General features: G+C 45.9%; 1 protein-coding gene across 1 annotated transcript in view; it reads left to right on the top strand.

The window, feature by feature from the left end:
- Positions 1 to 1200: 1200 nt before the first annotated feature.
- The window catches only part of Cfap58 (cilia and flagella associated protein 58), a 95600-nt gene continuing 83573 nt past the window's right edge, over positions 1201 to 13227 (top strand). The window contains exons 1-5 of the mRNA XM_051147153.1: positions 1201 to 1327; positions 4630 to 4911; positions 7468 to 7616; positions 11627 to 11783; positions 12505 to 12699. Coding sequence (XP_051003110.1) covers positions 1319 to 1327; positions 4630 to 4911; positions 7468 to 7616; positions 11627 to 11783; positions 12505 to 12699 — 792 coding nt within the window. The 5' untranslated portion in view covers positions 1201 to 1318. The remainder of the gene's footprint in view (positions 1328 to 4629; positions 4912 to 7467; positions 7617 to 11626; positions 11784 to 12504; positions 12700 to 13227) is intronic.

Raw genomic sequence — 13227 nt, forward strand, 5'->3', positions numbered from 1 at the left:
CCCATCTGGATCTCACTTCTAGGATCTGAACATGTCTTGTGCCTTTCTACCTCTCTCAAAGATCCTGAGTTCAATTCCCAGCTACCACATGGTGGCTCATAACCACCTCTAATGAGATTTGGTGCCCTCTTCTGGCATGCAGGTGTTTATTACATGCAGACAGAACACTGTGTGTGTGTGTGTGTGTGTGTGTGTGTGTGTGTGTGTGTGTGTATATATATACACTAGATTAGTGCAGAGTACACCTTCAGGCAGTGAAGAGTCACAGGGTCATGGCCTCCCATGGTCATGAGTTGGCTGAGAAGCTGAGCTTTTACCTGTGTGTACAATAAGCACATGGAGAGATAGAAGAGAGGCTGTTTTTAGCCTTAGTGTCCTCTTGGCTGGATTTCTTTGTACATGCCTCACATACATGTTCTAATGAGATATCGCCAGGATTCTCTTGTGCACAGTCTCGCTCATCAATATCCTTTTTAGGGGAATTCACACATAGGTCCATAAAATGAATGTCAGACAACAATGGCTATGGTTATTAGTGAGTTGTATTGGTGAACTGGAGGCCGTCATGCTATTTAGCATTTGATGAAGGAAAAACATGTGTTGGATCCCAATTTGAAATGCCAGTCAGAAGCATCGGGTACAGGTGCAGTAAAGACAGGCCCTAGAAAAGAATGCTGAGGGCAAAAGAATGTATGATGAGTTGTAACATTCAATAGCATATTTAAAAAAACCACACTGAGAAAAATGTTAATTAAAAAAGCATATTCGAGCACATGGGCACTTATTAACAACCTCTGGGGCTGATTTCGAGAGGTAGGAATAGGGTTAGCAATAAAAAGAAAGAAAGAAAATCACATCTCACGAACAAGGCTGATTATCCCAGCTCTTCATATTTGCAGTGTCTCCTTTCTCCAGGGCCTGGGGACTCCACTTAGCCTCTCGGAGGCACCGCCCCTAGATTTCCTTGGCTCTATCCCCTTCAGAATATATTTGCATATTTCTCTGCCCCCGCTGCCCAGGTGCCAAAGTACAGGGCTCCGCCCCTTTCGAGAGTCATCTCTGCACTGGCGGCGGCGGCGGCGGCGGCGGCGGCGGGGGGGTAGCGGGGGGGGGGGGGGGGGTGGTGGTGGAGCGTGGCCGTTGCCAGGCGACCGAAGACGCACCGAGCGCCGGGTTTAGGCGCCGGGCTGGCGATCAGAAAAAGAAAACGTGTCGCCCTTTTAGACACTGGGGGCAGTGCACAGCCCCTTCGCCAGACTCCAGCCCAGTTTTCTGATCTCCAAGGCAGCCTTTGAGGCCGCCATCAAAGAGCGTCAGGATGGTGGAGGTCAGGAGTCAGCGCCCCTCTGTTGCTTCTCTCCTTCGACCTCTCCCTGTCATCTCCCTCCTACTGGAACTCATCCTTTATTACATTCACTAGTTCTGACCCTCCCTCACCAGCACTCCTCTCTAGCTGCACCCTCGCGCGCTTTTCTTCTTTGGCTCATGTCCCCACTCCTTCCCTCTTCATGAATTCTCAGCCCGCCACAGAGTCCGTGACCCTGGACTCTGAACTGCAGGCGAGACCTCGGAGAGAGGTTATTGAAAATGCCTCGTCGACATACTTGTCACCCGGCTCACTAGCTTGTCCACCTGGTACTTCCTGATTTCCTAACATGTGATCGCCAGCTGCCACACACTTTCATCAAGGTCCTTCAGCCCATTGCCGCTCGTTGACCCTGTGCTAACATCTCATAGCCTCCATCTCTCACCTGTATTATAGGCTACTTCATCTTCAGCCTCACTGACGAGGGCTCATTTCTGCATCCTTCATTGACCTTCCTGTCCATTAGCTTTCTCATTTATAACCTCAACAGCCCTACATCCTTGCCATCACTTGATATTCAGAGTCCTTATCTCTTTGGTCCTATTTGAATTCTTCATTCATCTACCAGAGCCCACTCCTACCTATTACACAATTTCCAGCCAGTATCAGCTACATAATTTGTGAGGCCCAGAGTAAAGTAAAAAGCTTTTTGTTAAAATTAAGAATTCTAAGACACCACAGCAGAGAGTTTAACCAAGATAGAAGTCTTCTGAGTACTTAATCCTGTGCGGCCAAACGGGCCCACACCCTGGTTCTAGCGTGCCCTAAGCACCACCACACCCCCCGTACTATTGCTTCTTGTCTTCTTTATGCCTCTGCGTCCCCCTCACCTTCCATCTCACCCATGTCTGGTCTCCCTTTGTAAGCTCTACTCCCCATGCTTCCTGATCCCCCACATTGGCCCCACTTCCGGGTGCTGTTGCTCTCATCTCATGACACCCACGAGACTGTGGCCACATTACTCCTCCCACTTCCTAGTCTCTTTCACGCCTCTTTGCTTCCCACTTTCTTCCCCTGGCCCTTCTAGCTCTCTCTCTCTCTTTTTTTTAAAATTAGAAATTGCAAACATTTAATAGGTGGTAGAAAGAAAATGATGTTCTCTCAGCTAGCTCTCCTTTAAACTCTGCATTGTTTGCTGTCAGTGTTTCCTCCTGCACTCATTGCCTCGTCTTATTTTATTGTTCTTTATTCTCCGTGAGTAAGTTTCCCCCCTACAAGCTGATGACGCTCAGAGCCCAGGGCACTGCCTGGCACACGAGTAGGTGAATGGTGTCACAGTTCCCCTGATCACCGTTTGTTGATATCGTCCTAAATACACACCATTGCTCTTGGGCACGATGTGGAAGATGCCAGCTGCCCGTTGGTCAGAGCTAAGAGATTATTTTTGCTTTGCCTTTGGTAGAAGAATGCTTTCTGAGGTGACAACATGAAAACACATCTCCTTGGTTCACAAAAGTGTCTTTAAAATGTTTCTATGATAGTTTCTATCCCTGTACTAAGGGCCAGGTGTGCCTGGAGAACCTGGGTGCAAACAAATCGTTAGCTGTTGGTCAAGTGTTGGCATTGATACTGTTCTCAAGGCCAGAGCGCAGAGCACTTGCTATGAATTGGTGCTTGTAGCTCCGCCTTTGCATCAACAAGATGGAGCGGCACCGCCACATTCGCTTAATATGGGTTTTCCTTCTTTGTGCATTTGCTGAATCGTGGTCTGTGCGATAATCTGCTTTTACTAAGGAAACCTCTGTTGAGTTTTAAATAGCGCTAAAGCTGTTATGGCAAGTGTTAGAGGCATCATGTCTATTTAAATCTCTAAGCAGTGTGTTTTGCTTTCACGTCATGTGTAGGGATTTAATTAACAGTACATTTTTTTTTTCTCACTAAGACTATATTCCTCATATTGGGGAAGCTCATTGAGAGAAGAGGCAAACTAGGCTTCTTAGAATCTCCAGGGTGGATTAGAATTTTATTCTTATTGGGATGAAAGATCATCTCATTTGGTTTCTTTGATGAGCAGTGGGTGGCTGACGTTAAGCCCCTTTTGCTGTAGCCTATCAAAGCTTAATGTGGAATGCGTAAGTACAGCTTGCCTGCCGTATCTACCCTTAGAGGCATTGAGTGGGTCTTTGTGGCTGGCAGAACAGCAAATCCTTAGCACATCACTCCATGCTCACAATTCCATCTCTGCCTCTTCTCCTTGTCACATCTCTTATATGTGGGCATCTAGGGCACTTGCCTGGTTGTGAGCTCTCCCACAGGCACCACCATTTGCACAGAAGGATCTTTTCTCCAGAGCCATCCGTGAGAATCCTTTTCTTCCATCTAGTGGCTTGAGTACCATTTCTTTCACTAAGTGTGCTTTATTCTCGCTGCTGGGAGTGAGTCTCTTTTTAGTCTCTTAAAGAACATAGAATACATTTTAGGAAAGGACTGAATTTTCTATTTCTGTTACTGTAGAAGCATCCTCCACCAGCTAGTAAAATAGAAACACCCCAATGGATGGGCTGTTTATTCCTTACCTTGGTTGCCTTTACGGGCTACATTACAGAACTCTCCTGTAGAAAGTGGTGACTAAATGCTCCTTGAATGCATGCATACATTAACCAAACCTTTATCATTATTAGTGCTGCTGTGCTACACCTAATACGTGGGTGCTCATTTTCGAGAGCAGCCATATCAAAGCACCACAAATTTGGAAGGCTTAAACAGTAGAAATCTTTGGCCTCCCAGTTCTCAATGCTGAAAGTCTAAAGTGAAGATGTTGGCAGGGCTATGTTCCTTTTGAGGCCTTCATTATATCCTTCCTTGTCTCTTATCTGGTAGTAGCCAGCGGTGTTTAGCCTTCCTTGGATTGCAACTGCGGAAGCCCAAGCCATCTTTACGGCCTCTCTGTGTGTGTGTCTCTTTGTCTTTGCTCATGTCGGCTAAGGATGCCCATCTGATTGAAGTTAAGACTTATCTTACTTGGGTAGGACCGCATATCAACTAATTATAATACCATATATGGATGCATATGCACTATGTAAGTACATCAGAGGATGAAGGAACCTTCCCAATATATACCTGCAGCATCTCTGCTAGCGGGTGGCTTTTGCTTTGCATGTGGTCTGGGATACCATCAGCAACTTGTGCGAGCATCTTTTATTCATCAGTCACTTGTGTGAGCATTTTTCATTCTGGGGCAGCAATAGCCACGTGTGTAGGGGCTTTCACCAAACAGCCATTTCTTGACAGTAATGGGGTAATATCCTTGATCTTTCTTTCAGGAAAAGGCTGACAAACTAGTGCTGGAGGAAACTGCATTTGAGGAAATGGAAAGGGATTTTCAGGAGGTTCTCAGTGAACTTTCAGGAGACAAAAGTCTGGAAAAATTCAGGATTGAATATGAGAAGCTTCACGCTGTCATGAAAAAGTCTTACGACAACGAGAAACGTCTCATGGCCAAATGCAGAGAGCTGAACGCAGAGATTGTGGTGAACTCTGCCAAGGTTGCCACTGCCCTGAAGCTGTCTCAGGATGACCAGACCACCATCGCGTCTCTCAAGAAGGTCAGTGTTCTAGACACAGAGGAGCTTGCATTTCAAACGTCACATACTGACAGCTCTCTGGCTGGTAAGACATGAGTGATTAGATGCAAAGTGTACATAATGTAGATATTAACTAAGCCCGGGGAAGAGTATTGGCTTTGAAAGAGAGTAATTAACCCTGGTGAGGTTTCATGTTGAAAATAAATGGAGTGCTTTCCCCTTTACTGCCTAGTTTGTGGAAAATAATGGGTTAGCCAAAAGACTTAGAGATAAAGTGCAGTACTGGGAATCTCAGAATGTTCTCTGTGATGCAAGGTGCGTATACACCTCTCTGTCTCTGTCTCTGTCTCTGTCTCTCTCTCTCTCTGTATGCTTGTAAGCACGTGTGTACTTGTGTGGAGGCCAAGGGTTTACAGTTGTTTCTCAGACACTCTCCACCTTGATTTTAGCAATAGGGCATCTCACCAGCCACGTGCTTCCAGGTTAGACTAGGCTGGCTGGCTGGTTTAGCCCCACAGGTCCACCTGCCTCTGCCTCCCTAGCACTGGGATGGAAACTTGTGCTACCATTAGGACCTGGGATGCAATTTAGGCCATTGTGTGTTTTTGTGGCAAGCACTTTATCCACCAAGCGATCATCCTAACATCTTGTTAAAATTATTTTTACATTTTTACTTTTCCTCTTGCATCAGGAGAGATTGTTTTGAGAGTTCTTGGGGGATAAAACTTCCGGGGTCATTTTCCTTGTCCCTTCACTGCCCCTTGTCCCTTCTCTGGCTCTCTCTCTTATAGAAGAGCCAGAGATTCTGTCTGGGGAATCTGGAGGAAGTTTGCCTTCATCTGACACTATGTTCTCATGCTTAAGAATATTGTATTTTCTTGAAGATAAAACATAAATGCTCCCTGTTGATCCCAAAGTCATAAGAGGCTGAGATATATTAATTTATAATTAAATCTCTAGCTCTGAGAAATAATTTATGAAAGTTTTAGGTGATTCCCTTGATAGTATGCAATCAGATGTCATCTAATTCAAATTAACTTCTAAGACCAGTACAAGATAGGACTGACCCGGTTTCTTAGAAACCACTCACCCGTAGCATGACTTTTCTCTACTGCCATTTTCTTCTTCTTGCTGGAAAAGTAATAGAAGGAAACTGTAATTCATTTTATAATTGGAAAAACACTTTTCATTATAAACTTGAACACTGGAAGTGAAAGTCATAAGTTGATGAAAATCTAATTGGTGAGATTGGTTTGCCTAAAATATTTTGCAATCATATTCTCATTTATATACCCTTCTCTTGTTTTGCCCAGCTGTGCATTTGGTTGGAACCCACAAATTGACGTTTTGCTTTGAGTCCCCAAGGGATGTGCTATGGTCACCTAAGAGGACTCTCTGCGTGCTCTAACAGCAAGCTCGAATTTACTTTCTTCCATCCATTTTATTTCTTGTCAACATAAAAGCTAAATATTTCATCTAAACGTTATAGGCTTTTATTTATCTAAAAGACTCAAATTCTGCTTGATAAAAATGTTTCAAGACAGTGAAGTGGCAGGGCAAACTCAAGGTCACTGCAGACAAATGCTCAGGTGGTTCCTTTACTCCAGCTGCAGTCGGGGTGTGTGTGTGTGTGTGTGTGTGTGTGAATGCTCCACACCACATTTCAGGGCTGTTCCATCCCCTGATGGGTTTCTAAGAAAACATGCCAGCCAAAGACACACTGTGAGAGCCTCTCCCTCCCTCCCCTCCTCCTTCCTCTGCCCCTCCCCCTCAAAAAAAAAAAAAAAAGCCAGAGGTCAAAGTAGAGTGCACAACAACCACCAACCGTGCATTTGAGAGGTTCTGGGTTTGGCCTTCTGAAGACTGGAAGTACTAAGACTGGAACACTCTGGCACCAGTGAGGGAAAGTAACCCTGTGGAATGTTCTAAAGCCAACTTTGGCATACACACACACACACACACACACACACACACACACACACACACGTATTATGTATATGTGTATGCTTGCTATATTAATGCGTGTGTATGTGAGTGGAGGTTTATGTATAAAATGTTTTCCAGGATGGCCCTGAACTTGCTATGTAGCCAAGTGAGCCTCAAACTCATGATCCTCTTTGCCTTTAGCTTCTTGGTGCTAGGATTACAGGCATGCAGCATTGCACCTGACTAGAATATATTTTTCATTTTCAAAATTATCAAGAATTTTTTCAATCTATTGATTTAGGGATTGGGTCTGTGGTCATATCTTATGATGTAGAGATGTTCTGAAATAGAAGTTAACCACAGAAGTGTTCATTTTAAGTTTTGTAAGTTTATCAATTTATCAGAAGCAATCCTTCCAGGGAGAGCAGTCCCCACAGAACCTTGCAGCTGCACTCTCTGGCTCTTCCCTGTTGGCTACTCACATTGAACAGTTTTGCCAGTCCAAACGTTCACATACTGTGTAATACATATTATTATTTCCTTGTAATTGACTTACCACACTGTAGTCACAGTGCTATTATTTGTGCTGGTTTATCTTGCATCAGGGAATCCCATTTGTTTTTTTCTCACTGATACTCTCTGGCTCGTCAGGAAATCGAAAAAGCCTGGAAGATGGTGGACTCGGCATATGATAAAGAGCAAAAAGCTAAAGAGACAATTCTTGCCCTGAAAGAAGAAATAGTGAACCTGACCAAACTGGTTGAGCAGGGGTCTGGACTGTCAATGGACCAGGACAGCAAGTAGGTCAAAATCTTCTTGATAGTGTGTGAACTTGCCTCTGTAAAGTCCTGTGTAGTGTGCAGCAACCTGCTGTGGGCTGGCGCCATTCGCCTGGGCTTGGACTGCTGCTCCTCATTATTGCAAAACTCCCCTTTGTGGGGTTCCTAGAAACTGTTCCCTGTTTAGCCCTCTTTTTATTTTTTAAAGTGTTTTTCCGAGACAGGGTTTCTCTGTGTAGCCTTAGCTGTCCAGGACTCACTTTGTAGACCAAACTGGCCTTGAAATCAAAGAGATCCACCTGCCTCTGCCTCCCGAGTGCTGGGATTAAAGGAGTGTGCCACCACGCCTGGCAAGATTTAATTATTCAAAAGTTTTTATTTGTGTAGGTGTTTTGTCTGCATGTATCTCTGTGTACCACTTGAATGCCTGGTGCCCATGGAATCCAGAAAAGGGCATCAGATTGCCTGAGAATGGAGTTAAAGGTGGTTGTGAGCCGCCTTGTAGGTTCTGAGAATCAAACCTGGGTCCTCTGGAGGAACAGCTGGTGCTCCTAATCACCGAGTCACCTCCCCAAGGCCCCTATGGTTTCTTTTTAAGACCCCTTCTCTGTCCTCCCCTAAGATTATATTACATATACTTCTTTCACTAGAAGAATCGTTGCTACAGTTTGAGTAGAGATTTTAGGCTTCCATTTCTATTATTTTGGCCTCTTATTCTTTAATAATTGATGTTTTACAAACACACTCCCTCATCCCCTACATAATTTATACATGCAACCTATGAGTCCATTTAGTGTTGCTTACACGTATGTGTGTTTAGGGAGGCCCACTTGGCAATGGATAGTCTTATTAAGGGGCTTCTGCCAGAAGATTGACTCTCCCTCTCTCAGCAACCTCTGACCACCTCTAGCTCTTTGTCTGGGGGTGGGACCTTATGAGATCACCCCCATCCGTGTTGGCATGCCTATTGGTGTGGTCACCTTTCAGGTCTTGTTTAGGCAAACATGTAGCTGGCAAGTCCCGGGTATAAGCTTTTAACCATATACAGAAGACACTATCTTGAAGCAGACATCTTGCCTCTCTGGCTCTTTAAAATCTTACTACCTGCTCTTCTGCAAGCTTCCCTGGGCCTTCAGTATAGAGGAGCATCGTAGATCTATCAGTCGGGGTGGGACACCCCATGATCAGTCGTTCGCTGCGTTTTGACCAGTTGTGTTTTTCTGTGCTGGTTTCTGTCTGCTACCAAAAAAAAAAAAAAAAAAAAGCATCATTGATGGGAGAGGAGAGTGACGCTTGTCTGCAGTGTAGGGGCAAGTGTGCAGAATGCACTTAAGCTTGTAGGCCTCTCTGCCGCATCCCAGCAGCTCTCCCCTCCCCTCCATGACTAAACCCCATCTTTTCTACCTGCTCAGGTTCCAGGCAGGAACTGGGTTTACCCTGCTGCTTCATCATTTCTCAAGCTTTGTCTTGTTGATTTGACTTCACTGTGGCCTGTGCCCTGTTCTCTGCTGTCCCTGGCAGCAGCAAAACATCCACTGAGATGTGTTTCTGCAGCATACAGGCACCTGTTCCCCATCCCTGCTTGGGTACCCATACTCAAAGGATAAAGGCCGGACTCCTGAACATGTCATTTGAAGCCTTTCAACTGTCTGCTGCAGTTTGCTCCTCTGGCCTAATGCTGAGCCATCCCTCCCTCGTTGCTCGTACCCCCATCTTTACACAAGCACATGCCCCTTATGCCGAAGATGCTTTCTCCATTCTCCCCTTGGTAAACTCCTCTTGTCCTTTAAAACCCATCTGGAGCACCATCTTTTTAAAAAATATTTATTTATTATGTATACAATGCTGTGTCTGCATGCACAACTACATGCTAGAAAAGAGCACCAGACCTCGCTGTAGATGGTTGTGAGCCACCATGTGGATGCTGGGAATTGAACTCAGGACCTGTGGAAGCACAGCCAGTGCTCTTAACCTCAGAGCCATCCCTCCAGCCCCTGGAACACCATCTTAACTGTGTTGTAATCAACATTTCTGTTCTACCTCTAGCTCCCAGTGTCTAGGCAGGAAGAGCTGCTGTGTTTCCGGTTTCCACAGGATCCAACATATACTTCTGCTGTGCCCCTTGTTACATTGTATTGAAAGGATTTGTTAAGATACTTCTGTGCTGATTAGTTTTGTGACTTATTTGTTTATTTAATCAATCAACTTGGTACAAGCTAAGTCATCTGGGAACCTTAGCTGAGAAAAAGCCTAGTGAGATGGCCTGTAGGCAAGCCTCTGGGGACATTTTCTTGATTAATGATCAATATGGAAGGGCCCAGCTCAGTGTAGGTGGCGTTGCCCCTGGGCTAGTAGTCCTGGCTTGCAGGAGAAAGCAGGTTAGCTATGAGGAACAAGCCAGCAAGCAGCGCATCTCCATGGCCTCTGCTACAGTTTCTGTGTCCAGGTTCCTGCCTAGAGATCTTGCCCTGAATTTCCTTCACGATGGATTGTAACTTGGAGAAGGAGGTTTCTGCCTCCATGTTGCTTTTGGTCATGGTCCAAACACAGCAGAAAAAAAACAAACGAGGATGACGTCTTTACCCATTTAAGCTGTGAACTCCCGAAGGAAGAGACCATTTTAAGTCATGCGAGAATCTGTCTAGCACAGGGCACGGCATGCAAAACCTCACACCAGGAGCAAGTGCGTCTCCTTGGGCACCCTTAGCCAAACCTAAGGTGTTCTTTCAGTCTCTTGTTTTCTTGATCTGTTGGTCCAGCTTTGATGTTGTATGTTCAGGCATGGGGGAGGGAATAGGAAAGGCAACCATATGCTCCCTCTAGTGATGGACTCATGGAAGAAGAAATGGTGAGCCATGTGAGGGGACTGACTCAGACAGCAGGCAGTGGGAGAGGTGAGCAGGAGAGTGTGTGAAGTGGGCGCAGCTTGGAGTTGGAGCCTCAACAGCGTGCTCAGTCGGAGCTCGCTCTCTTCAGATCAGCCTCAGAGTTGCAGTGTCATTTCTGCAGATGCGCTTGGGCAAGGGTTTGAAGGGTCCGTATTAAACATTTATGTTATATCAAGGATGCTGTCAAATGCCTGTGTGTTGAGGCATCGCTTGATGACTGTCAGCTGCAAGGACCTGCGGGGCGTGTTTCTTAGCTTTCTGCTGCCTCCCTCCGGGTTTACCCTGCTGCAGAAGCCCCATCAGACACAGAGCTTCACACTCCACAAGCACTAAATTCTGCAGGAAGTCATGGGCCGTCAGATGGTATGGGCTTTGTAACGTGGAGCTATTTAGTTTACAATTCAAATCAGTGAATATTATCACAGGCTCTCCAAAACCCAGCAGCACGCTGGGTTTGTTCCAGTTTGTTCTGGGGGACATTTTCTCTGGACTGTACCCCTTGAGATGAACTCATTTCTTTGGTTGAATGGGAAGAAAATGGCAATGCGTACTATTTGGTTATATTTATGCTTTATTTTAGACATTTGGTTGTCATCATAGTCCCCCAGTGGATATGTTAGATAAATAATTTCCTAAATTGATATCTCCTCGGGGCTCATTATATGAGTTGACAATAACAATATGGTTTTATTGTAACATCCAAATAACACAGAGGTACCGAAGAACCCATGCTTCCGACTTCCCACCCCAAAATCCTGAATCTCAGAGATAACTGATAACATGACTAGTTTTAGAAGTGTCTGTAGAATACACATACACAGAGAGAGAGAGAAAGAGAGAGAGAGAGAGAGAGAGAGAGAGAGAGAGAGAGAGAGAGAAAGAGAAGAAGAAGAAGAAGGAGGAGGAAGAGGAGGAGGAGGAATATACAGTATATTTTACTAAAAATAAAAAGGATCTTATTGTATTTATAATTTTGTCATTTCTTTTCAACAAACACCTCACAAACAGCACCCATCGTTGTCACCCACTGCCTGAACAGTGCACACCATCGACCATCGACCTCCCGGGAGGCTTGTTGGGAACAATAGGAAGGACCCCTGAACAAATGGCCACTAGTCTGACTCCTGTGTTCTTTCTCCTCAGCATCCGTGACTTACTGAAGTTCAAAGAAGAGGTGACAAAGGAGCGAGACCAGCTCCTGTCAGAAGTAGTAAAGTTGCGTGAGACCCTAGCTCAGACCGCCCAACAGCAGCAGGAAACCGAGCGCGCCAAGGAAGAGGCAGAACTTGTCATCAATCAGGTCTGCTCACCGCGTTCCGGAGGGCAGCCTGTCCGTGTGTCCCTGCCCATCTAGCGCCTCTCTCAGATATGACCCATTATGGACAAACCAAGCGTCTTCTCCTCTGACTTGTTTCTCTGGGCCTGTTTCTTGGGCCTATTTTGCCCGGGGTTCTGTCTGAGCAGTCACTAAGGCCTTGCGTTGGCTCTGCTCAAGGTTTGGCGTCAAGTGGGTGTCCCTACACCAGACACAGAGCAAGAAATCCTTGGCCTTCTCCTTTATAATTCACAAGATAAATCACAAGAGCAGACTCTTAACAAGAAAATGACATATTTTTGAGCACAAGATAAGAGAAGGATTTTTCACAGACTTTGGACATCAAGTAACCATGGTGCTTGACTTTGCAACATTCGGGATCAAGCACAGAATTTCTTATTTCTGGTAGCCGGCTCCTCCTAGTGCGGAGCTTGATAGTCGTGCTATCTGCGTTTGCTTGATATTTATAATATCATCTACAAATTTGTTGCCTTCAGCCAGGGTGGAGCTTTTGGTGTCAAGGTCCTGAGAATCAACCCAGAAAACCCTGACCCTGTGACCTTTGGGGCCCACCATGACCGTTCCACAGAGGCCTGCCCAGTGGAAGCACGCTGCAGGCCACGTACTGCCCGTGCCAAACTTGTCTGATGGAGACCCGGCCCTGCCACGGCTCATCTCCTTTCCTCTCTGTCCTTCCTCCCCGCAGTTCCAGCAAGAAATTCAGCATCGTCAGAATGAAGCTTCCAGGGAGTCCCGGAAGAAGGAGAAGCTGGAGAAAGAGCTCAAACAGGTCCAGGTGGACATGGACAGCCGGCAGGCGGAGATCAAAGCTCTGCAGCAGTACATGCAGAAGAGCAAGGAGGAGCTGCAGCGGCTGGAACAGCAGCTCAAGGAGCAGAAGGTGAACCGCAGCCTCCCCTCTGCTTCTCCCTCCTTATTCCCTCTTCCCTCTCTCTCTTTCTGATAGGTTCTTACGTAGCACAGGCTGGCCTCAAATTCAGTATGAAGCTTCGAATGGCCTTGAACTTCTGACCCTCCTGACTCCCAAGCCCAGGTGCGAGGATTGCGGGCAGGCGCCATCTACACCTAGTGGGTTTGATGCTGGGAACAGACCTCGGGGCCTTTTTGTATGCTAGGCAAATCCTCTACCAACTGCACTGCAGCCCAAAGCCCACATTGTTGTGATGTTTCCTGGAAAATAGGTACAAGTCAGTAGTCAGGATAGGATCAGGCTACTTATTGTTGTAACTGGGCTTTTTAAATTTTAATTTTATTTTTGTTTTTTTTTTAAATGTACTGGAGTATTTTGCTTGCATGTAGGTCTGTATGCCACACTGTATGTATGCTTAGTGCCCTCAGAGGCTAGAAGAGTGTGTGGGATGGAGCAATGGAGTCACTGACAGCTGTGAGCTGCCATGTTGGTTCTGGG

The sequence above is a fragment of the Acomys russatus genome, chromosome 5 (genome assembly GCF_903995435.1).
Source record: "Acomys russatus chromosome 5, mAcoRus1.1, whole genome shotgun sequence".
Lineage (NCBI taxonomy): Eukaryota > Metazoa > Chordata > Mammalia > Rodentia > Muridae > Acomys > Acomys russatus.